Here is a 24697-nt window from a genome sequence, read left to right as displayed (position 1 = left end):
TTGCCCCACGGAGTAAACCATTAAACGTGGGGCATTTCTTCACAGGAGCTCAACAGCCAGGCAGAGAGGTTGGTGTGAGCTGGCAGAAACAGATCAACCGACAACAAGACTTGCCAAGCCAAGTGGGCCATACGCAACATGCGGAGGGGCCGTTGCTCCGTGGCAGAGCCCTGCTTTGCATACGAAGACCCAGGCTCAGTCCCGGCTGGCATCTCCCGGAAGAGCTCGGGCAGAACCCTCTCGGAAACCTGGGAGTGGCTGCCAGTCAGTGCAACCCGTCCTTCCCCAACCTGGCACCCTCCCGATGCTGCGCACTTCAATTCCTGTCAGCCCAGATCCAGTATGCCCATGGCCAGGAACGTTGGACGTTGTAGTCCAAAACATCTGGAGGGCACCAGGTTAGGGAAGGCTGGGTAGACGATATCGAGGCGGGCCAGCGGTCTGACTGGCGCGAGTCAGCTGCCGATAACCCCTATGATCTTTCAGGAAGAAGCCTCCGATCCAGTATAACCCCTATGATCTTTCAGGAAGAAGCCTCCGATCCAGTATGTGTTTTTTCTTTGTGCTGGGCTGGGGGGAAGCTACGTGTAAATAAACTGATTGACCTGGAGACCCACAGTGAACGTTGCGGTGCGTCTGCGTAACCGGAGCGCGTGGAGGAATGACTGACAGGGCCAGAATGGAGTGGCGGGTGAAGTTAGTGGCAGTTGGGGAACGTCAGAAGGAGGACAGAGACAGTTATGGAGATGTTGGGGGAGAGTAAGTTGTGTTAGGACGGAGAGAGACAGTGAGAAGACTTAGGGGGTAGAGTTAGTTAATTGTACAATCCTATTCATGCCTACTCAGAAATAAGTCCCATGAGTTCAGTAGGGTTAGAATCATAGAATAGTAGGGCTTTGTTTCCAGTCCCCTGATCATCTTTGTTGCCCTCCTCTGAATCTACAACCATTCCAAGATCCTTCTCGCTTGTAGTATTGTTGAGCCAAGTATCCCCCATCTTGTAACTGTGCATTTGGTTCCTTTTTCCTAGGTGCAGAACTTGGCATTTATCCCTATTAAATTTCATTCTGTTGTTTTCTCCCCAGCACTTCAGCCTATCAAGATCACTTTGAATTCTGTTTCTGTCTTCCAGAGTATTAGCCATCCCACCCAATTTTGTGTCATCTGCAAATCTGGTAAGCATTCCCTGCACCTCTTCATCCAAGTCATTAATAAAAATGGGCCCAGGACAGAGCCCTGCGGTACCCCACTTGTTACCTCTCCCCAGTTTGAGAAAATCCCTTTGATAAGCACTGTTTGAGTCCAGTTCTGTAGCCAACTGTGGATCCACCTGCGAGTTGTTTCATCCAGCTCACTTTTAGATCGTTTTCTAATCAGGATGTCATGGGGCACTTTGTTGAAAACGTTGCTGAAATTGAGGTATATTATGCCCAGTCCACAGGGGAGATTACCTGATCAAAAAATGAGATCAGATTCGTCTGGCAGGATTTGTTCTTGACAAATCCATGTTGGCTTCGAGTCATCACTGCATTGTTTTCAAGGTGCGTACAGACTGAGGAGAGACTGGTACAAAGCCCTATGAGGAAGGACTGAAAGAACTGGGCATGTTTAGCGTTGAGAAGACCAAGGGGAGAGATGATAGCGCTCTTCAAGTACTTGAGAGGTTGTCACAGAGAGGAAGGCCAGCATCTCTTCTCAGTCATCCCAGAAATTAGGACACGGAATAATGGGCTCAAGTTACAGGAAGCCAGATTCTGGCTGAACATCAGGAAAAATGTCCTTACTGTTAGAGCAATACGACAATGGAACCAATTACCTAGGGAGGTAATGGGCTTTCCCACACTGGAGGCATTCAAGATGAAGGTAGACAGCCATCTGTCAGGGATGCTCTGACCTGGATTCCTGCATTGAGTAGGGGGTTGGACTCGATGGCCTTATAGACCCCTTCCAACCCTACTATTCTATGATTCTATGATTCTCTTAGATGCTATGCATGATATTTGATGTTGTGAAATCTGCTATATATGGACTGCTATATACAGGCCCAAATCAAATTCCAAACTGAATTGGTAACACAAATGCATTGGTTTCTGCTGAGGGCTTGGGAGATTGCCATAAAAATTAACACAGGATTTTTAATAGGTTTCAGAACTTAGGAAGGAATGATTTTCAGAGCTGTGGCTAACTTCTGGATCCCTGAGATAACAGACTTTACACAGAAAGAGAAGGAAAAATCCTGCACAGTGAGAAAAACAGGTAGCAGGTTCCAGAGCATCTCCCTATAACACCCCAAAGTACACTTCATCCACCAGAACTCCCCCCCCCCACTAGAAAATGCACCCCCTACTCCTGCATGTGACAACTGGAGCCCGGTTCCACCTAAACCCAGCAGATAGTTGGTCAAACAAAATGGTAGATATCATACTAAAAAGAGGGGAGGCTGGTGGATGCGGTTTTGATGGGGCGGAGATGCCATTCTGGGTTTTAGTTACAACCCGCCAGAAGTCTCTTCCCATTTTGGGAACAGGGTCCAGCACCTTGGACAGCGCCTTCAGAATTCTGGCTGGTGGCAAGTAAAACCCAGAATGGAATCTCCGCTCCACCGAAGTCAGATCTACCAGCTTCCCCCGCCTAAAAAGTGTCTGTGGGGGGCCGGATGCAAAGGAGCCCTTCTGGCGAAACTCGGATTTCGTATACTTTGCCTTTTTATTATATACCGGTGATATATCTCATCTGAACTGTCGCCCCGGGCGCGCGGGCTTATGATGCAGGGTGAGGGTAGGACAGATCGATAGCGGGGACCTAAACTGCTCCCGGGTTCCACAGGTCTGTCAAGGAGAAGCACTCGCGTGCACAAAAGGGCCTCTGGAAGCGTTGCTAAGGCGGGCGAGGTAAAAGGCAGCCTGCTTTTCAGACAGATGTGCACATCTGCTTACCGGAGGGGCAAATCATAAAGCCACCGCAAGTATCACACTCCCTGCTGTAATTCGCCCAGACAGCATTAGGTATTGGGCGGGTTGGAAACGCACTCAATGAAATAGCGGAGTTTTCTCGCAACCACAGCCAGGCGAAGGAATCTACAACGCCCGAGTCAATCAAAGCGAAAGTTACAGAATACCAGCAAACGGGCTCCGAGGGGGAGCGGAGGGGAGAGGGGAGGAGAGGGGAGGGGAGGGGAGGGAGAGCCGCTTCCTGGTCCCCGGGTCGGGTGGCCACTCCTTGGGACGGCTTCAGGGGGGCTCGGGCAAGTCCCCGGAGAAGGCCATCGACGGCCACGCTCCGCCAGCAGCAGAGGCAGGGCGCCTGCGCACACCAGTGGCGGGGGAGCATGGGCGGGGGGTGCTGCTGCGCCGTGCCCCGCTTGAGGGTTTCCTGCGGGCGGGCGGCGGGCCGCCGTGCGAACGGAGCGCGGGCAGAGGGGCCCTGGCCCGATCCGGCGCCGCCCTTCCACGCGCTCCCCGTGCCTGGTCCGCCCTCGCGGTCCCGGGCGAGGAGGAGCTCCCCGCGTCGCGGATGCCCTCGCCCTGGACGCGCGCCTGCCGGCCCCGCGTCCGGATCTGGCGGCGCGAGGAGGCGCGGGCAGGCGGGAGGCCAGGCCGCCGGGGGCCGCTCCGCGCGCCCGGCAGGCCACCGCTCCGCGGCCGAGCCTTGCTGCACCCCGGGCGAACGCGGGCGCGGCTGCAACACCCCGCCGGGGCGCCGGAGAGCCGCTGCCGCGCGGGGATCCCTGCCGGCCCCGCCGCTCCGCACGGCGCGCGGCCCTCCGGACGGCTGCGCCTGCGGCCCGGCGAGGGCGGCCCTTCGGACGGGGGGAGGCGCGGGAGGCGCGGCGCCGGGGAGGCGCGGGGAGGCGGGGCGCGCCACTCGCCCGGCCCCGCACGTGGCCGGCGGCTCCGGCGCGGGACCGTCCGGCGGCGCGGCGGGAGGCGCGCCGCGGGTGAGCGCGGGCAGCGGGGCGGGGGCAGAAGCCGGCGGGGCGCTCCGGGGGAGGGGGCGTTCCGGGGGAGTTGCGCCGGGCTCCCCGGAGGGCCGGGCGGCGCTCCCAGGCGGGGCGGCCCAGGGGCGGCCGGGCGGGCAGCCGGAGAGGGCTGGGAAGCGCGCGCGCGGCGGAGGGAGGGGCGCTTCCAGAGGCGCAGCTCCCAGCGTGGCCGGCCAGCCTGCGCGGGTGCTGGGAGGGGCAGTGCCGGACCCGGAGGCGCCCCGCGCGCACGGCGCCGCCGCCCCCAAGCGACTTAAGAGCGGGGGCCGCGCGAAGCGGCGGGGGAGGCGGGCGATGCCGTCGCCCGGACCGCGCCCCGGCATCGCGCGCTTGGGCAGGCGAAGGCGCGGCGAAGGTCGCCTCGGAGGCTGGCAGAGGACGAGAGGCCGCTGCCGGGCGGGCTGGGGGGCGCGGGGCCCGAGACGCCCCCCGCCCCAGGCCGCCGCAGGGAAGGCGGCCTGCTCAGCTGCCCCGCGCGCGGCCGCCCGGCCCGGAGCTCCGGGCTGCCCTCCTGCCGGGCCGGGCAGCCGCGTGGGCCGTGGAGAAGGGAGGCTACACGAGCCCCCGGGAAACCCCCGCCAGGCGGGGGGGGCAGGCGGAGTGCGGGCAGGCCGGGGAGGGGGAAGGCCAGTTGCTCTGCGTCGGGGCTGGGCAAGGCGGGGTGGATCCGCGGGCTGAACGCGCACCGCGTTGTTGTTTTGAGGACTTAAAGCCGACCCAGAAACGGGGGTGAAGGGCCATGAAAAGACGTCCGAGTAAACAAAGCACCGCCCCTGCCTGGTGGGGCTCGGGGCACGGCCCCTGTGCTACAGGGCAGGAGCGGGCCGCCTGTGGCCCCGCAGATGTTTTCCCCACGGCCCCCAGCATCCCCCTCCGTTGGCCAGGCCGGCTAGGGCTGATGGGAGTTGCAGGCCAAAACATCTGGAGGGCCACAAGTGGCCCGTCCCATTTAGGGCTATGTATTGAGTGTTACTTGTCTGCAGCAGCCCTCCAATGTTACTTGCTGCTGACATCCCCATCGTGCAGATGGGGGTGAGGTGGGGTTTATTTTTACGTTTTTAATCCGCCCAGTAACACATGTTCTCTGCTTACAACCCCCCGTGTTGTAATTTCCGCACGTGAGATGTGGGCCGAGGGTGAAGACGGTGGCCCGCGTAACATTACAGGGCAGCCCGCTGTGGTCGAGGCTGCAGCGCCCAGGGGTGCCGTTTTGCAGCGTCCGCTCAGGGTTGTGCAGATCTGGAGGGCACCGGTTTTGCAAGGGTTAAACATTGCATCACCCATGGTCTGTTCTAGGTCTGTTACGGAACCCTCGCATAACCCACGCGGCCAGGCTTGCAGGACACAACAACCGCAAGGCGTCCCCCCCCCCCCATTCGGTTATTTTGAAAAGAAATGGCCTGTGCCTTAGAAAGGGAGCTGTACTTTGGGCTTGGAGGAGAGAGCAGAGTAACAGCTCCATGGGACAATTCAGGCCCTGCATTTCAGGGGAAGCACAGAAAATACTTCTTGCCAACAATTTTCTGGTCAGCCACTGGGTTCTGATTGCTTTCATTCCTCGGTGTTAACGCAGATTTCACATCTAGGGCTTCGGAGCACCAACCACGAATCCCCCCCCCCCCGAAATATTTTATGCTGATTTCTAACCTTCCTGTTTAAGCCAGATGGAAGGAAAGTGTCAGTTTAACCTTTTAAGTATTTTAAATACCCTTTAAGCTGTGAAACCCTAAAAAACCCCTCTGATATTGTGTCCAAATGGAATTGGGAAGGGAAAAAGGCAGCTTCTGCTGTTGTCCCTTCAGTGAGGCCTTTGTCTAAGGCAATTACCCAAATCCCCCAGGCTAGCTTTTTCCCTAGAGCTGTGATCACCAGAAATGTGAATGCAAAGGACCAATCAGCTCCCACACTTTTCCTCACATAATGGAAGAGAAAGAAAAGCCATTTTCTTCTTTCTTGCCCCAGTGCCTGACACCTGAAAAGCCATTGTGAGCAACTCATTTTGTTCCATGTTAATTACTAAATCCTGAGAAGAGGGACAAAAGGAGCACCCCAAATCTTTCCGTTTTTCCATCCAGGAAGGACCCTCACACTACTCTGTTGCTCTCAGAAGAGGCTCAAGAGGGCTTCCGAGGCTCACAAGTCAGCAGATAACGAGAGGTAATTCTTTGCATCAACTTCGGTTTTACTTACATAAGCCAGTAGCTGTGGTTCCGGTGTTTTTCCTAATATTCCTCCCCATTCCCAGCATCAAAACTCTTGGAGGTGGAGCCTCACACCAACCGCTTTCTCCAGAAACCTCTGCATTTGCTGTACTCCCCCCGTTCCCAAAACAGCCTGCTTCCTTCCACCCCATTCAAATTCTCCCAGGCTTGAAACTGCTTTCCTTCCGCCCCCTTTTCTCCCCGCTCTGTCCATAATCAGCCATTCGCGCGCACACAGGCTTGCTTGAAAGGCACTCATGGCTGCCGATTTTTGGCTGGCATTTGCCTCCCTCTTCAAAGGGCTAGTTTTCATCTCAGTGTCAGCTGCTGCCTTTTGGCTCGGTGCATGAATTAAAGCCGTTCTCTTCAAAGTGCCACACTTCCATCACCCCTTTTTGACCACACGCAGACACCGTTACGCACAATTTTCTACCGATTTCTAAATGTTTGCTGCCTTTTAACGTTCCTCGGTGTTAATGTATGATTCTGATGCTCCTGATGTGTGACTTTAATTCAGTTTCAGTCCTTCTTTAATAAAACACAGCATTGCTTTTGAGGGCCTTCTCTGTGGTCTCTGTTTCTCTTAACTTTTGGGGTATCAAGGGGTAGAATCCAACTCAAGTGCTACTTGGAGTAGACCCATTGAAATGAATGGGGCTGAAGTTAGTCATGACTAACTTCAGCCCCATTCATTTCAGTGGGTCTACTCTAAGTAGCACTTGAGTAGGATTATTCATTTATTACATTTCCATGCCGCCCAATAGCCAAAGCTCTCTGGGTGGTTCACAACAAAACCACAAAATACATCATAAAATACAATATAAAAGGTAAAAGTACTTTTATATTGTAGTTTTAAGCTTTCATATTTTATATTGTTTTATACTGTACCTTGTGGTTTTAATTTTGGGGAATTGCCCAGAGAGCTTTGGCAACTGGGCAGTATAGAAATGAAATAAATAAGGGTGCAATCCTACGCAGGTTTAGACAGAGAAAAAGCCTACAACTCGCAGCATTCCCCAGTCAGCAGCTGCATAGGATTGTGCCCTGCATAGGATTGTGCCCTGAAAGTGGAAAACTACAGTATACAAACACAGCCCAAAATAAAACCTAGCAGCAATGCAGAGATTTAAAATGCAGCCACAGACTTAAAACGACTGATCTAAAAGACAAGTAAGGACTGAGAGTCCCCTGGCTCAGGCGGATGGGAGGGGTGGTGGCAGCCTACCGGGTAATTGTTTGCCCGCTGCCTACACTGCAGGGAGGCTGGGCAACCCACTCTCCTCCCTTCGCTTACATGCTTGGTTTACAAATTATATATATGTAATGTGCGTACCATGTAAATTAAGGCAAACGTCTTAACACCAGGGGTGTGTTACTTTGTTTTTCTTATCTTTATGTGGATAACTGGGTAGGATTTTTGCAGGCATAAAAGAGGAGAAGCTGTGTGGGAAGAGACAGGAAGGTCAAACACTCTTGAGCCTTTCTAGACCAAAAGCACAGGGAGACCACGGATTTTGAGGCACAGAACTAGCAGAGGAAACACGTACTGATGTTTGAGTCGTTTTATGATGTTTTGATATTTTTAATGGAAATTGTTCTTAGATATTTGATACTGTGTATTCTGTAGTTACTGTATTACAATAATTTTGTTTAAGAAATTGTTGTAGTTCGCCTTGGGTCTTTTTAAGGAGAAGTGACTAAGAAATTCAATAAATAAGCGATGACAGATTTTTCAAAACAAAACATGCTATCCTTCTTTGTCTTCCTCAGAGGCAGTAGAAAGTCCTCAGTGACACATTCTAGATTGTCTCCTCTTTCTGGTGAAGTAGAAAGGGCCACTATGCAGCCCGCTCAGGTAAGGGAGGGGTCATTCGGACGACACATGAGGGATGGCTGGAATGGGGTTTTTTTTAGTTGTGAGGCTCAGAGGAACCTCTCTGTTACTTCTATAGCTAGAAAGTGTCAAGGCTGTAGAGCAGGAAGCAATGGCCAAATTCCTGTAGTTTGCTCACAGGACACGTTCGACTCTCAGGAAAGCACCCAGGTATCCCTCCCTGTCTTCTCTCTGGCCTGGTTTGCACATAATGCTAACCCACTGTATGGCTTGCTGAATTCTGGGTTGTTGTGATGTGTGAAAGCAGCCATGCTAACAGACTATGGTTTGTTAACCACAGACAACCCAGAAAGGGAACCTATATTTTGTTGTTGGGTTGTGAACTCTGGGTTGTTTAAACCATGGGTTGTTGTTACATGCAAACCCAGAACTGTGGGTTGTTCATGGGTTGTTTCGGCAGGCTACCAAGGTGGCAGGCAAGGGTGATTAAGAAACCCAGCCGCTGTATGTGCTAGTACTACAGTACCACAAAGGCACTTGCGGTACAGGGAGGGAGCCGGTGAAGGAGGAGGGAAGCAAACTACCCAGGGCTTGGGAAAACAGACCAGTTTGTTCAGCTGCCTGCCATAACACTAAACCAGGCCTTTGTGATTAAGTGGAGTGTAGAACCCTCCCAGGCACAAAGCAGAACATATGGGAGGATAAATCCACCCGGGGAGAGTTAAGAAAAAACACAGACCTTTCTTTGAACCAAACAAAAAATGTGTGCAGTAGAACTCTCCCTCTGGGCTGATGGTGTGTGTGGGGGGGGTTATGTTCCTGACAGATGGCATGGAGGTAGCATAGTGTGGGGTAGGTTAATTTACACATCTTTTTGTAGGGAGATATGAGCCTCGTGTGGCCCAGAGTGGTAGGCGGCAGTATTACAACCGAAACTCTCCCCACGACCTGAGTTCGATCCCAGCGGAAGCCGGGTCTCGGGTAGCCGGCTCAGGTCGACTCAGCCCTCCATCTTTCCGAGGTCGGTAAAATGAGCACCCAGCTTGCTGGGGAAAGGCAGTCACGACTGGGGAAGGCAATGGCAAACCACCCTGCTATAGTCTGCCATGAAAACACCAGCGCAAGCGGCGTCCCTCCAGGAGTCAGCAATGACTCGGTGCTTGCACAGGAGGAACCTTTCCTTTCCTTGCAAGTAGATCAGCTTGTACCTGGTACAAGAAATCTGAGGCATGTTGGGATATAGGAAGCCAGTATCCCCAAATGAAGTATATTTTCGTGGGGGCTACTCTTCCTTTAAAAACAGTGAAGTCCCAAGTTAAATGTTTCAGGCAGGAATTAGAACTCATGGGATTCCTATGAGGTACAGGCAAAAGTAAAGGGAGTTTTAATTGGTTTGTATAAAGGTACTGGGCAAGATCCTACTTAGAGTAGACCCATTGAAATCAATGGGATTTAAGTTAGTCATGACTGACTTGCATCCCATTAATTTCAATGGGTCTACTCTAAGTAGGGTTTATGTTGGATTTTATCCACTGTTTGACCATGCTTGTTATGGATAGTTCTATGGGACCATCATGAATTCCTGTATTTTCTATGATGAGCAATGCATTCTTTTTCTTTAAGGTCCCAGTCTCCTTTGAGGAGGTGGCTGTGCATTTCACCAAGGAGGAGTGGGCTCTGCTGGATCCAGGCCAAAGGACTCTGTACAAGGAAGTCATGCTGGAGAATTATGGGAATGTGACCACTCTGGGTAAGGTTGCCTTTGCCTTTGATTAATACACAGATAGATAGTTAAGGCTTTAAACTTCTATTTTATTGTATTGTATAGAAATCTATACAAATCTCTGATGCAACCACACTTGGAATACTGTGTATAGTTCTGGTCGTGATACCTAAAAAAGGATATTGTAGAACTGGAAAGGTGCATAAAAGGGCAAGTAAAATGATCACGAGGCAGGAGCAATTCTCCTATAAGGAAAGGTTACAATGTCTGGGATTATTTAGCTTAGAAAAAATTCGAGTAAGGGGGGACATGATAGAGGTATACAACTTTATGCAGGGCATAGAGGAAGTGGATAGGGGGACATTTTTCCCCTTCTCCCATAATACTAACTCCCAAAGGGGTCATCCCGTGAAGCCTATTGGTGGGAGCTTCAGGACTGATAAAAGAAAGATGTAGTGATGGCCACCAATTTGGACGGCTTTAAAAGGGGCTTGGACAGATTCCTGGAGGAGAAGGCTATCTGTGGCTACTAGTCCTGATGGCTATATGCTTCCTCCAGTCTCAGAGGCAGTGAGCCTACATACACCAGTTGCTGGGGGAGGGGGCTGTTGCCCTCGTGTCCTGCTTGTGGGTTTCCTTCCCATTGACAGCTGGTTGGGCACTGTGTGGATGCTGGACTAGATGGACCCTTGGTCTGATCTAGCAGGGGTCTTCTTACTTTCTGCCCACCCGATGTAGAGAACTCCTGTTACTGTCTTAACATAGCAGTAATGATGTCTTCAAGGAGTAGTGACCAGGCTGTCTACCCTGACCATTTTCATGACATCTTGCTATCCTGTGCTCTTTTTGTCCAGCCTGAATCCCAGAGGGATTCATAAACTCTTGGCGGGGGCAGGGGGGCTACGTGGGGGCCGTGAACCAGAACTATATGAGACAGCGTAGACTAGATGCCAAATGATGCTCCCTGGCTCTCCTTGGGAGGATGTGGAGGATGGGAGCTCCCCCTCCCATGTGTTCCTTGCCTTTTCTTAAATACCTTGCCTGTTCTCTGTTTGTCTTATGGTTGGGAGGAGAAAGAGAAACAGGCTAGTCTGGAAAGGCTGACATTAGAATTAGAAATAAAATGTATTTGGTTTCCCCTTGAAGAAGGGCCTTTGATTCCTCAGCCTCGCCTCATCTCCTGGTTGGAAGAAGAAGAGCAATTTGCCCAGGAGAGACTGACAGGTCAGTGGTTTGATTTGTGGTTAAACTACATCTTGCCTGATTCCCTGCACATATAGGGAGCCTTGCAACCCCTATTCACGCTTCGGTAATTTCCCCTTTGGATTATTGCAGCACAATAAACGTGGTGCTGCCTTTGAAAATGGTCTGGTGACTTCCGTGAGTCCAAAGTAGGGTGGCTAGATTGCGAACTGGAACTTGCCAGTGTGATCATAATAGGCCAGTATTTCTCCATCTGCACTGGCTTCCGGTCAGGTCCAATTCAAACTGTTGGTTTTAACCTTTCAAGGTACAAAGGTTCAGAGAAGGGCAATGAAGATGATCAGGGGACTGGAAACAAAGCCCTCTGAGGACAGACTGAAAGAACTAGGCACGTTCAGCCTTGAGAAGAGAAGTCAGGGGAGAGTTGATAGCGCTCTTCAAGTACTTGACAGGTTGTCACGTGGGGAAGACCAGGATCTCTTCTCGATCATCCCAGAGTGCAGGAGATGGAATAACGGGCTCAAGTGACAGGAAGCCAAATTCCAGCTGAACATCAGGAAAAACGTCCTGACTGTTAGACCAATATGGCAATGGAACTGATGACCTCAGGAGATGGTGGGCTCTCCCACACTGGAGGCCTTCAAGACGAGGCTGGACAGCCATCTGTCAGGGATTCTTTGACTTGGATTCCTGCATTGAGCATGGGGTTGGACTCGACGGTCTTAAGGACCCTTCCAACCCTACTATTCTAAGCCCTAAACAGCTTGGAGCCAGGTTACCTGAAGGGCGTCTCCTCCCATATGTACCTATCCTATTTGTGGAATGCTTTCCCCAGAGAGGCTCTCCTGGTGCTTACATTATGCCCTTTCTAGCACCAGGTAAAGACCTTTTAGGGTGCCATCCTATTGGGATGCCCATCAGCCTCCGAACCTGTCAGCCTCCAAGACATCCAGAATGGCAAGGGATGTGTGTGAGAGGAGAGGTGGAGGTTAGCGTGCCCCCCCCGCCCCCTCTCTCAATCAAACCCTATATAAGTGGCCTGTCTGAGATCCACTTTCTACAAGATAACATTCCTGAGAAATCACCAGGCCCCACCTTGAGAGTTTGAGGCTTTGGGATGCTAGGGACAGGGCAGTCCTGGCTCTGGGATGAAAGTGGCAGAGGAAGCGGTGCTGGAAAGGAATGGAGGGGTGATCTCCCCCCCTCCTCTCTGGAAGGCAAAGCAAGGTAGTTTCCTTGGCTGCTGCGTCAGCGGCTGAGCAGAAACCGGTGAGATCAAAATGGCTTTTGGTGGAGAAAGGGAGGTGGAGACCATATTGCAGATGCAGGCAACCTGGCACTCCCCAGCTGATTTGGACTGCAACCCCCATAATCCCCAACCATTGGCCCTGCGGACGCCTGCCCCTGCTGTACTGCAAAGCTCCAGGTCAGCAGAAAGGAGAGAGAATTCTCCACTCACCCCCAGTCCCTGTGTAGGCGCCCCACATGAGCATCCTCTTTCTGTCCACGCTACAGAGATTTCAAGGAAGGGAGGCTGATGGGTCAGTGAGGTGGGACCTCACAAGAGAGCTTTGGCTATTGGGCAGTATAGAAATGAAATAAATCAATAAAATAAGGCAAAGAGCAGAAGCGTTGGTGGGGGGAGAAATGCTGGGCCACGCCCCCTGAATGTTTCTAGATCAAATCTGACATCTTGAATGGTGCCCCAAAACAGCAAAGATGTTTTGGTTTTCGTACAAGGAATTGCCACAGAAAATACTTACCCTGCCGTCTTTTTCGGTCACCCCCACAGGCCGTGGGGCAGTGACTCCATCCAGGTCCGCTCCTCTGCGTGGTGAAGGGGAAAGAGCTACTCTGCCCTCAGCGGAGGTAAGGGAGGCCTCTCCTGCAGCGGGGGAGGCTACCCAGGACTGGGTTGCTCCCCGCGCTTGGTCCAGAGGCGGGGCTATGCAAATGAAGTCATGCTTCGCCCCCTTCCGTGGGAGGAGCTTTCCCCAGTCCTGCCTGCTTCAGGGCAGTAGGGCTTTCACAGAACTCTAGCTCAAGAAACCTTCTCGATCACTCCTGGGTCATAAAGCGTTTGCCTGGCAGTTGATGTGGCCATGATGAGGGAAGGTTCTTTTTCATGTCTGCTGTATGTGCCATGGAGGAGAACCAGAAACAGCCACAAAGTCGGACACAGCTTCCAAATTGGCGCCAGGCAGAGAGACACAGACATTCCAGGCAGAGCGCGCCCTTAGGGAGAAGAAATGCTGTACTGGCCATTAAAGGAGCTTTACTTTCTGGCCAGGAGACATTAATTCCATCCCAGGCAAGGAACATCCTCCTTTCCACAGGCAGGAAGGCCAACTTTCTGACAGAGGAGAAAACCTGATCAGGCTGCAAAGAGAGTCCTTGCTCTTTGCCTATTTTCTGGCAAGGAGGCTCAGTGGCTGGGTTCACACAAGACTACAACCCACACTCAAGGTTGAATGTGAGTTGTCATTGAGCCATGGGCTGATTGTGTTGTCCGAACCCAGCCATGCTAACAAACCATGGTTTGTAAACCGCAAACAACCCACGAAGAGAACCCATGATTTGTTGTTGGGTTGTGAACTCCACATTGTTTGTGGTTAACAAACTGTGGTTTGTTACCAGGCTGGGTTCAGACAGCACAACAACCCATGGTTCAGCGACAACCCACACTCAACCCATATTCAACCTTGAGTGTGAGTTATAGTGTTGCATGAACTCAGCAAATATCACAGGCAGATCAGGTAAGGGACTGTTCATTGGGAAGATACGAGCTCATATTACTCCAGTACTTCTTCAGCTGCACTGGCTGCCAGTCCATTTCCAGGCCCGATTCAAAGTGCTGGTATTAACATTTAAAGCCCTGAACGGCTTGAGGGCAGGTTATCTGAAAGATCGCCTCCTCCCATATATGCCTGCCTGGACCTTAAGATCATCATCAGCGGCCCTTCTCCGTGAGCCCCTGCCAAAGGAAGTGAGGCGGGTGGCTATGAGGAGGAGGGCTTTTTCTGCTGTGGTGCCTCGGCTCTGGAATGAGCTCCCTGGTGAGGTTCGCCTGGCACCTACATTGTATTCCTTTCGGTGCCAGTTGAAGACCTTTTTATTTTCCCAGGCATTTTAGCGTTTTAGCTTTCTAAATTTTTAGCTTTGCTGTTTTAAGTCTGTATTTTAAACTCCTGTGCTGCTGCTAGCTTTTATTGTGGTTGTATTGTTATATTGTGGTTTTAATGTTCTGTATATTTTAAATTGTTTTCTTGTGTGCTGTTTGGTTTTAATTTTTGTGAACTGCCCAGAGAGCTTTGGCTATTGGGGGGTATAGAAATGAAACGAATGAATGAATGAATAAGAAAGATATTCAGGGACAGGTTGAATGCTCCCTTCCAAAGGAGTGGACTCTTTCAGCTTGGCTTCTGGTGCTACAAGATGACCACTTGGCCACCCGCTCAGAAGATGTGGTCCTGCCTTTTAAGTTTCATAGAGCTCTCCCTCAAGCTCTGTGTCGAATAACCACTCAGGAGAGCACTAGTGGGGGCAGCAGTAGAAAACTGAGAAGCCAGAAGCTATGGACACGGAAAAGCCAGAAGTCATCTGAGCCTGTTTGAGAGACTAATTGGAACTCATGATTCCTTTGTAAGGCAGAGGGCCTAAATAAAGAAAAGCGTTGTAGCCCGACTCATTGTTTTGATGGTGAGTCGTCATAAGAGTATTTTTCTAGTGCCCCTGCTTGGATTTTTCTTTTATTGTTAAGGCACCGACACGATTAGCATTCTTTTTAGTAAGGAGAAAATCCTTTCTTTTTCCAGGGTTTGGTGTCTTCTGAGGAGGTGACTCTGGGCTTCACCAAGGAGAAGTGTGCTCTGCAGGATCCAGGCCAAAGGGCCCTGCAGACGGAAGGAATGCTGGGGAATAATGGGAACGTGGCCTTCCTGGGTAAGGATCCAGTTTCCCTTTCCAGTTTCAGATAGATGCTGAAAGATTTGAATTCTTGTTGTTCTCATTATTTCCTAGTAAGATTGTCCAGTAGATCTCTCTTGGCCATTCTGGCTAAGCCTGGCCTTCCTCCACTACTTTCTTCTGGCCAGGTAATGATTCAGGGACTCTTTGCAGGTAGGGGAAACTTTTAATTTGTTTTGCAGTGCAGTCATTCAAAATAGTTGCACTACTTCAGTGTAACACAAATATGGTAAATCTGTAATTGCTAAATCAATTACCTGGAACCTACTGCAATAGTTGATAAATGATATCCAGTGTTTTGGGAAAATCTGGATTAGAAATGTAAAAGTTCTGCAAATTTTGAAGCCATGGGAGAAAAAAAAAATTTTCCCCAGGGGGTGGGAATTGAAATTTGGGGGGAAATAAGCAATAGTTACTTTTTAGTGCTCTCTATAGATCTGAAGTCACTTTGTTGCTTTCGGGCAGCCTTCCCCAACTGGTGCCCTCCAGTTATTTTGGACTTCAGCTCCCATCATCCTCAAGCAGCATGGCCAATGGTCAGGAATGCTGAGCATTGTAGTCCAAAATACCTGGAGGGCTCCAGATATTCCTACAGTTACATAATGTATAACTTGGTTTGCTTAGAAAATTACCATTATATTTAAAAACTTTAAGAAGTAAACTCAGTTACTAAATTTGTAATTATTGTATGTAAGTAGTCCCTGAAACATCCTAGAAGCCAGAAGAAGCAGGAAGAACTGGAGGCAGAGGAAGACTGGTGTGTAACATCTGCTCCTGTTTGTAAGAACGTTTAGGGAAATTTCTAAATCTGTTGCTGTTTATGGGGTGGAGCTTAGGGAAATCTGGTCTGAAGGAAAACTACTGTGATTTTATTTAGCTCAGAAAGACTCAGTTTAGGAATGGTAAGCAACCATATTTAATTTAAGAACATATAAGCAATCTCAGCCTATTATTTGAAGAGTGACATTTATTCATCTTTATAAATAATTTCCATTGATGAACACCTTATTTTTTGTTCATTTTGAAAGATTGTCTCTAGTGTCAATCCCATACCTATGCCATAGGAACCAGGCTACCTGGTTTCTTTTAGGTAGAGAGGGTTTATTTTAGTGGCAGCAGTTAAAAGGTTTCATAGCTGAGGCAGTATTCCCTATTGGTGAGGTTTGGTTGACTGGGTTCACATGACACATCATCCAATGACGGTTTGTTTTCCGAAACAATCCACAATGGGTTAATGTGTTGTCCGAACCTGGACGGCTTTCCACGGGGTTGGTTGGTTTTTCTCTAACACCCTACGCTGATAACCCATGGTATGCAGTAGGGGCTGTTTTACCTATGATGGGTTAGCGTGTCATGTGAACCCAGACAGCAATTTTATCGTGGGTTATGGCCATCACCTACAGAGCCGCTCAGCAAGAACGGCCAAAGACGCAGCCGCACTGGTCCTCGTGAGCGATCTCTGTTCCCGAAATCTGCCTAGCAACAGACTGCCCTGCCAACGGCGCTCTCCGTTCTTCGCTGGCAGACTCCTGCCTCCCTCTCCCTGCCCAGATGTACTCTGCTGCAAAGTTGCAGCCTTGTTTTAGCTCAGCCGTGTGAGCCAGCTGAGTATAATTGGTGCAGCGACCTTGAGTGAGATAGTTTCCCCGCCAGATTCAGCTGCGTCTGCAAACTTCAACCCCTCTTCCCCCAGCAAGGTTCCAGACAACTTCACTTGTGGATAAATCCTCATTTTCCATGAAAATGAAAAGTGGCGCATCTTTTCAACACTGCATCTACTGCATCCCCATATGGGGAAGCTGTATATTAAATTTCACTGCATTTCTGAAAATTTCCAAGGAGTTATGAGTTCCACCCCCCTTTTGGTAAAAGGTTCCCACAGATCCCTGTTGCCCTAATCTATACTCCCTCTCGCAGTGTCAGGGTTCCCCTTATGACCTGGACCCCCTGAGCAACTCCTTAAGGATCTCTTGCCTCCGTAAGAGTCCCACCTTCCTTCTTTTAAACTTCATCTTCCCATTAATGTGGGGTTTAGGCTGTACATGTGGGGTGACTGACACTCTAGACACAGGGTTTAACCAAAACAGTTTGATTTACCAGTAAACTGTTGTGGTTAAACCCTGCAAGCAAATCACAACTAAAGGCATTTACAGAATAGAGCTGAGTGAATACTAAAGGCATTAAAAGAAAATAAAAGTTGCAAAACTCAAGTTCCTTTACCCTAGCTGTCCTTAGACTTTTCCAGGCTGCTTCTTCCTGCTCCCTCTTCAGGCTCCGGTCTTTCTCTCTCTCTGGTCTTTCTCTCTCTGGCTCTCTCTCCCTTTATATTCTCTCCTTCCCCAAACCCAAAAGTACTGTTTCAAACCTAGAGAAATGAAACCTAACTCAGGGAAATGAAACCAGCCAGGGAAATGAAACTACTCCTCTCAGGGATGCCCCCTTCCAACAACCCCCACCCCACCCCCAAGCCTCTAGGCCTGACTTTTCCTTGCCTCTGTAGGCCTCAGACCTGAGTAGCGGGCTTCCCAGGGCACGGTGAAGTGGCAATTCTGAGGGGCTTGAGTCTAATATTATTTTCAGGAGCTTCAGCAGTGTTTAGAGCCATAGGATCTCTAAGCGCCAGCATGGAGACCAGGGAGGATGCTGAGGGCAAATCCTTGCTTCCCCGCTTCTCAGAGGATCCCAGCACACAGCCATCGCAGGAGGTGGTCCCCGCTGCCTCTGGGGGGCCTTCCCAGCCAGACGGAGAGAAGCCACGTTTGAGACTCAGGGCGCAAAATTGGAGCGAGACAGAACTGGGCACGTTCATAGACCTTTGGCTGAGCCCAGGGGCCCAGGAGATCCTGAGCACCGTCCGCCACGACAATCTCTTCCCCTGGTTTTCAAAGCAGATGCTCCTGTGCGGCTACTCCCGCACCCCCCAGCAGTGCAAAGAGAAGCTGCACGGGCTGAAAAAGAGGTTTAAAGAAATCACGATGTACAACAAGCTGAGCGGCGTCGAACCCCACACCATGCCATTCTACGACAAGCTGGCCAGCCTCCACCGCCGCGATGTGGCGCCTGGTTACACCGCGGGGAGCGGAATGCCATCGACCCACCCCGTCAGGGCCCGGCACCGGCCCGTGAAGAGCTGCTGCTCTCCTCCCCATGACTCGTCCTCCCTGGGCCCATCGCAGCCCGTTCAGCCCTGCGGCAGGGGAGCCCCGTCGAGCACACTGAAGCCCCGAAGGTCCGCAGCTCCGGTTCGTTCCTCCAGCCCTTTCCTGCTGCCCCGGCACCTGTCCTGCAGCCCCTCGGGGTTGAGCTTGCCAATGACATACTCGCCCTGCACAAGCAGCCCAGCAGATTTTACTTCCGCTCGCAGGAGAGATCCGCAGCAGGGATCCTCGCAAGCAAGGCCCGCTCTGCAGCACAGTGAAGAACCAGCCGGGCTTCCAGAAGCGGTCTGGAGTGGTTTCCCCCAAGGGATGAAGTTGGAGCTTGAGTACACCGGGGCCTGCTCCCACGAATGGCTGCCTCTGCGCCCAGTCGCGCAGAGGCAGCCGTCCGAGGAACAGGAGGAGGGGCGCGCTCAGCACAGCACTACCGGCTTGGATGCTCTCCTGATGCAGTCGCTTGCAGATGCAGGGTGGCCCCCAGAAGAACTTGGAGCCGCGCTAGAGGCAAAGCTCCTTCCCGAACTTCCTCCGGTGAGCGCTGGCACACGTCCTGCCCCCAGCGCGGACCTGTGCCGCGTCCTCGCGGATCCCGGCGACCGAGGCGAGGCTGCAGCGGGCGAGGTGGGAGGAGGGGAGCCGGCAGCTGGCGAACTGTGGCGCGAGGAAGGAGCTCCCCGCAAACCGACAGGAGAAGACCGCGCAGTCCCTGGAGAAACGCCACCTGCAGAAGAGCCGCTGCTGACCAATGCGCAGCGGGCTGCGCGTGTGCGCAACAAGCAGAAAAGGGAACGGCTGCAGCTAGCCAGGGACTTGGTGAGCGCCACGGAAGCTGCCGGAGAGCGCGCCTACACCCTCCTCAAGGACATGGCAGAGAAGGACGAGGACAGGCATTCGGCCGAGCGCCTCCTGGCCATCTGGTCTACTCGCACGATAGCTGGAAGCATTTGCGCGTCTGCGCAGGCGCTTCGGGGGTCTGTGCGGACGGGCATGGCTGCCTTTGACGCTGTTTTTGAACGCGCGATGAGGGAACACACGGCCGCGCTGGACAGACAGACCGACGCCATGCGAATGCTGACGGCGTCCTTGCAAGCGGTGCTGCGAGGCCAGCGTGGGCAGCCGCCCTCCTCGGCGTGGCCTTGCGCACCTGCGCAGCAGTGCCTTCCCATGTCACCTGCCGCGGGTGCTCCCGCTCCCCCGCAGGCACCCCTCTTCCCTGCACCCCGCTTCAGTGATCCCTTTCCGGGCCCCCACCACGGCCGACAGGCAGTCGAGCAGCCACCCCGTCCCCCTGCTGGGCTGACGCAAGAAGCAAAAGCAGGCCCCCAGGGACGCCTCCCAAGCAGCAGCCGCCAGCAGTGTTCCTCGACAGAGGGGCTCACGGAGGAGGGGGACGTGTCTTGGGACAGTGGTGGTTCTCCCTAACTCCCTCCCGCTCACGGCATCACTTCATAACCCCCCATCCACCCCTCTTACTGCTGCCCTTCCTCCTCCTCGGTTTCCATATTAACCAACTGGAAACCAAAAAAGCCTCTGCCAGCTGCGCTTTCAAGGCCACTGACAGACACTGGAAAGCAACATAGAATCATAGAAGAGTAGGGCTGGAAGGGGCCTACAAGGCCATCGAGTCCAACCCCCTGCTCAATGCAGGAATCCAAGTCAGAGCATCCCTGACAGATGGCTGTCCAGCCTCGTCTTGAAGGCCTCCAGTGTGGGAGAGCCCACCACCTCCCTAGGTAATGGGTTCCATTGTCGTATTGCGCTTACAGTCAGGAAGTTTTTCCTGATGTTCAGCCAGAATCAGGCTTCTTGTAACTTGAGCCCATTGTTCTGTGTCCAGCATTCTGGGATAATCGAGAAGAGATCCTGGCCTTCCTCTCTGTGACAGCCTTTCAAGTACTGAGTAGTTTCCCCAGAAAGTACTTGCCAGCGCACTGAGCAGGAGGAGTGCCTCATGCACTGCTGCGTCACAGCTGAGATGGATCTCCAACCCACTTCGCCGCACCTGCACGCCGCAGGTGCCGAGGGGGCTGTTCAGAGCAGGTATATACAAGGAGCCTTTCTCAGCCAGGTGGGGGAAGGTTCAGCAGGCTGCAGTCGATGCTGATCGCGGCCTCCGCAGAAGCGGATCGTGTCGCCTTGGCTGGGGCCACCACCACAGAAGACCTGCGCAAAGAGAGATGCACCGTCGGGCCTTCTGCCAACAGCAGCAGTCTGGACATGGATGCTGGACCCGGATGTTTGGGGCAATGCCAGACTCAGAGGAACTTTCTGCACGCCCTGTGCAACTTTTGAACTGCTAGCCTCGGAAATCCATTCAGCAATCAACGCAGCGATGCTGCAGTGGGGCACGCCAGTGGCGTAAAAGAACAACCGGCGCCGACGTCGTACAATGGGACTTTCGACCTGGGCCAGCCGGCGTTCTGCGCAGCTTTCCAAGTCAGCAAGGCTTCTACCTGCGAAGTCTTCAGGGAGGCGGTGCGCGTCCTGAAGGAACTGTGTTTGGGGACGTCATAAAGGTGGGTGACAAGGGAAAGAACACGAAAGACGTCGCGACCTGGGGTTCCCTCAGGCGCAGGGGCCCTGGACTCCTCGGACATGCGCTCCCTGCCCCCACTCGGGAGGAGAGAGGAGTTCCACAACCAGAACTGCCTCTGCAGCATGGCCTTGCAGGTGCTTGTGGGCCCCAAAGGGACGTGTACGTGGCGTGCTGGGGACAGGCCACGGCGCTGCGGTCTTCTGGAATTCTCCTTTGGCGGACAGCCTCGCCACAGGGAGGTTCTCCAGCAGTGCCCCCCCCAACGGTGAGCGGCCTGCCCACGCGCCCACTCATTCTCTGAAGCCAGGCTTTTGCGTGCCAGCCGTGGCCGCTCCTCTTCGCCTTCACTCAGCTCGACCCCCACCCACCAAGCAGTGCCAGAGAGGGCCTTAATGGATCCACAATAGTATTAAGCAAGCCAAAGCCACTTTGTACACCAATAAAAACTTTGGAGTTAAAAATGTGTTTCTTTATTGCTGGTGAGGCTGGTACAGGCTGCTGGGGGGGGGGTGTGCAGGGGAGCATGTAATGAAATCGGCACTCAGGGGTGGTGGGAAGACATGAAAAGGGGCCAAGAAAGGCCCAAGAATGGGGCAGAGGAAAATTGGGGTGGAGCAAGGCGGAGGCAGCAGGTAAAGACCCGGTGGCACCAGGGAAGGGAAGGCAAGAGGCCAAGAATGACCATGGCTGGAGCTAGTGAGGGATACAGGCACAGGCCGCCAGCCAAAGAAATCAGCACCCGGGGAGGAAGCAGGTAGGCAAGGAAAAGAAGGGGCAGAGAGGGTGGTGCTTGAATGCCAGAGTGGGATGGGGGTGCAGAGGCAGGGGAATTAAGAACTGGGCAGGCGGAGAGGGAGGGAAGGGAATGGGATGAAAATGGAGGAGTGGGCGAAGGCGGAAGGAGACTCCCCTAGTGCAAATCGGGCTCAGACTCCTGACGCAGCGGCTGCGCCAAGCGGTGTGATACAGTTTTTGCCGCGAGGGTGGGTGGGATGTGTGCCCGAGCCGGTGGGAGGGCTAGAGGGGGAAACAGTGTACTGAGGATGGTGTGCCTGATCGGCCGGCAGTCACAGCAACTATGTACCATAGGTTGTTAGCAAACCAACCAACAGCACATAGCTTGTTACTCATTGTGGGTTGGCGTGTTGTGTGAATGCGCCCACTGAGAACTAAATGGTGGCAGTGAGTTCTATAGACCCAAGCATCAAGGTTAATTAAAAAAAAACAGGTGGGATAACCCAAATGGTAGGTCTCTTATACCAAGAGTGTTTATATTGATACTATGGGAAACTCAACATGACTTGAGCGTCCCTAAATGCCTATCAGTAAAAGATACATTAGATCAATAATTTTAATAAGAAATGGAAGAAATAACTATGCTGGGTATCCTAAAGAGAGGATTTAAAATAAAAAAAAATCCCCCGAGGCTTCATTATTTCCAGACTTTTACATCTCTAGTCTTTCTATATTACTGTTCTTATTGCACAGTTTTTAGAAATCTATTTGGGGAGAGTAAAGGCTAGGTAACAATATGTAAACACCCTGTCTTAAATTCTAAAAGAAAGTATTGCGTAATCCAAAACGGTTTAATTTTTCAGAAAAAAACAAAACTGGTTGGGGGGGGTGAGTTTTCCCCTGATTCTTCCGGGTTTTTTTCTGGGCTTTCACATCTCTAGTCTGGATAGAGTTCATTCTTCCTTCCCAAAGCAACTGATAACTTGTTATTATATCCATCACCATGGTAATCCAGATCTTCTTTTTCCATTGCACCAGAGACAGTTATTGGGTTTGCACAACATGCTAACCCCCACTCGGTGGTTGAGCCGAACCATGGGTTAGCATGTTGTTTGAACCCAGGACATTTTCTGCAGCGTGGCTTGTTAACCATGCAATGTGGATTATTGTTCTTGAACAAGCCACTTGAGAACCCATAGTTTGTTGTTGGGTTGTTCAGGGTGGTTAACGAGCCACCTTGCAGAAAATGTCCTAATATCAGACATCACGCTTAACCTATGGTTCAGCTAACAACCCGCAACTAACCACTGAGTGTGGGTTAGCGTGTTGTGTGAACAGCCCTATGTATGTTGATCGCTAAGCTTTTGCTAGGAGAATCCTTACAGCTATTAACATATAACTCACCATCACTACTAAACCACTAGTGATCTATCTCCCAGGAGTATTGCTGTTGGAGCTAATTGTAAGTTACAGCCTGTACTTTTTCTGATGCCATTTATTATCTTATTCCTATATTCCTTAACTGGATTACAGTGCCACCATATATGGGTAAAGGTCCCCCTTCCATTTCACACACACACGCTTTATAAAAGTTTTCTCTAGAAGTCACATCCAGTACATTTTGAACAGACCTAAATTTCATTGCTCCTTTGAGGTTGTTATGTTAAATTCTCCTACCTTTGTTTAGTTACCTCCGATCTGTTTTATTTATATAGATATAGATACATATACATACACACACATACATACATACTTTGGGCAATAATCCTTTCTGTATGTTTGAGCTCAATAACTTCTCAAAAGAAATGTAAGACCTGGCCATGTTTATTCCCCTAGTTGCTTCTTGAATATAACTTCTATTGAACATTTATATCTGCCATTTGTGCATATGAAATAATAATGAGATGGGCATATGAAATGATAATGAGATTATATTTATTTATGAGCCACTCACAAACTACACAGAGTAGTCCCCAAGTTCTCTTGCTGTCTAGAACCCAAACCTATTAAGTACTGGAGCAAGTACTGGTGCCGGGCCATATTTTGTTTCTTCCCAAATGTTGGGAATTGGATCTCCGAGTATATGTGTCCGTATGCTCTCTTTCTCCTGGCATGTCTCCCACATCCAGTCTCCCAGGGGTATATCTATCCCTGCTTGTTCCTCAGACCAACGTGGAATGCTTTTAAATGGTTAGGTCCACTGTGCCATAGCCACTAATATAGCTGCTTGGTGACAATACTTAATATTAGGGGCTGAAAGTCCTCTTCCAGCTCTCTGCTGCTGCAATACCAGAGATCTCACCCTTGCCTTTTTATAGTTCCATATATAGTGATTAATTCTTGGTTGAATTTTATTTAAACACCTTTGTAGAACCTTAATTGGCAATGCAGGGAAGAGAAATACAAATCCAGATGGAACGTTCATCTTGACAGCTGCAGTTCTCAGCCATGAAACAGGCAACTTTGCCTACCTCTTGAGATCCTGTCCGGCGTTACATGGCACCCTCATATAATTATCCTCAACTGAATGATCAAAGAACATTATTCCCAGATATTTGGCTCCTCTCGTTTTACATTTTAAGCCGATTATAAATTCAAGTTCTACCTTTTGCTCCCTCTCTGTATATAATGATAATATTTCTGATTCTCCTTGTTTCGCTCTATATCCAAATACATTGCTATGCTCATTTAACTTGTTTTTGAGGATTCTAGCTGATCTTATAGGGGTCTTGCAATAAAAACAGCCTTGTCTGCATATAGCATTATTTTAAGTTCATACTGATTTAGAGTGCTGCCTTTTATTTCCCCTCCTTGTCTCCCCTGCTGAGCCATGATTTCAATACATACATTTAAAAGTAATGGTGGCATCCTTGTGTAATGCCTCTTTGTAGCCTTATAGGTAAGATATACCATTTCAGAATCCTAGCAACTGGTGCCATGTAAATAACCCGAATCAGATTACAAAAGCACGAGCCAAATCCAGACCTTCTAAGGTATTAGCCATTAAATTTCCATTCAATGGAATCAAAAGGTTTTTCAGTACCTACAAAGAAAAATCATGTTGGTTGTTTTTCCTCTGTATATAGTCTTATCAAATTCATCATTTTTGAGTGTGCCAAGTAGGCTGCCTTCTCTTTATAAACCCTGTTTAGTCCTCTGTGATATAATGTCCCAAAGTTTTATTTATTCTGTTGCTTAATATTGTTTTCTTCAGTTTATATTCTCTATTTAATAGTGATGTTGATCCATTTTCAGCATTTTTTCCTTTCTTACAGATCATAATTATGTGTGCTTCTTTCCAAAAGGTAGGTATTCTTTTCCTCATTTAATATTATTAAATATTTTATTAAATATTTTAACCA

The 24697-nt window shown here is 50.8% G+C and overlaps 2 protein-coding genes across 2 annotated transcripts in view; both read left to right on the top strand.

Moving 5' to 3' along the window:
* Positions 1-138: 138 nt before the first annotated feature.
* LOC146356331 (uncharacterized) overlaps positions 139-24697 on the top strand; it is a 46336-nt gene continuing 21777 nt past the window's right edge. The window contains exons 1-9 of the mRNA XM_084830054.1: positions 139-264; positions 3064-3937; positions 6055-6136; positions 7951-8035; positions 9638-9764; positions 10884-10961; positions 12733-12809; positions 14756-14882; positions 24611-24640. Coding sequence (XP_084686180.1) covers positions 139-264; positions 3064-3937; positions 6055-6136; positions 7951-8035; positions 9638-9764; positions 10884-10961; positions 12733-12809; positions 14756-14882; positions 24611-24640 — 1606 coding nt within the window. The remainder of the gene's footprint in view (positions 265-3063; positions 3938-6054; positions 6137-7950; positions 8036-9637; positions 9765-10883; positions 10962-12732; positions 12810-14755; positions 14883-24610; positions 24641-24697) is intronic.
* LOC146356332 (uncharacterized) lies at positions 17531-21050 on the top strand. The gene has a single exon (XM_084839711.1). The coding sequence runs from the start codon at positions 17531-17533 to the stop codon at positions 19484-19486; it is 1956 nt and encodes a 651-aa protein (XP_084695837.1). The 3' UTR covers positions 19487-21050.

The sequence above is a fragment of the Heloderma suspectum genome, chromosome 2 (assembly GCF_057233095.1).
Source record: "Heloderma suspectum isolate Gila_16-S chromosome 2, 16-S_ref, whole genome shotgun sequence".
Taxonomy (NCBI): domain Eukaryota; kingdom Metazoa; phylum Chordata; class Lepidosauria; order Squamata; family Helodermatidae; genus Heloderma; species Heloderma suspectum.
The sequence above is the reverse complement of the archived record's forward strand: the minus strand, read 5'-3'. Positions and strand labels throughout refer to the sequence as shown.

Excerpts from the sequence above, each read along its gene's own strand:
- LOC146356332 (XM_084839711.1), top strand. The coding sequence starts at position 17,531 with ATGGAGACCAGGGAGGATGCTGAGGGCAAATCCTTGCTTCCCCGCTTC.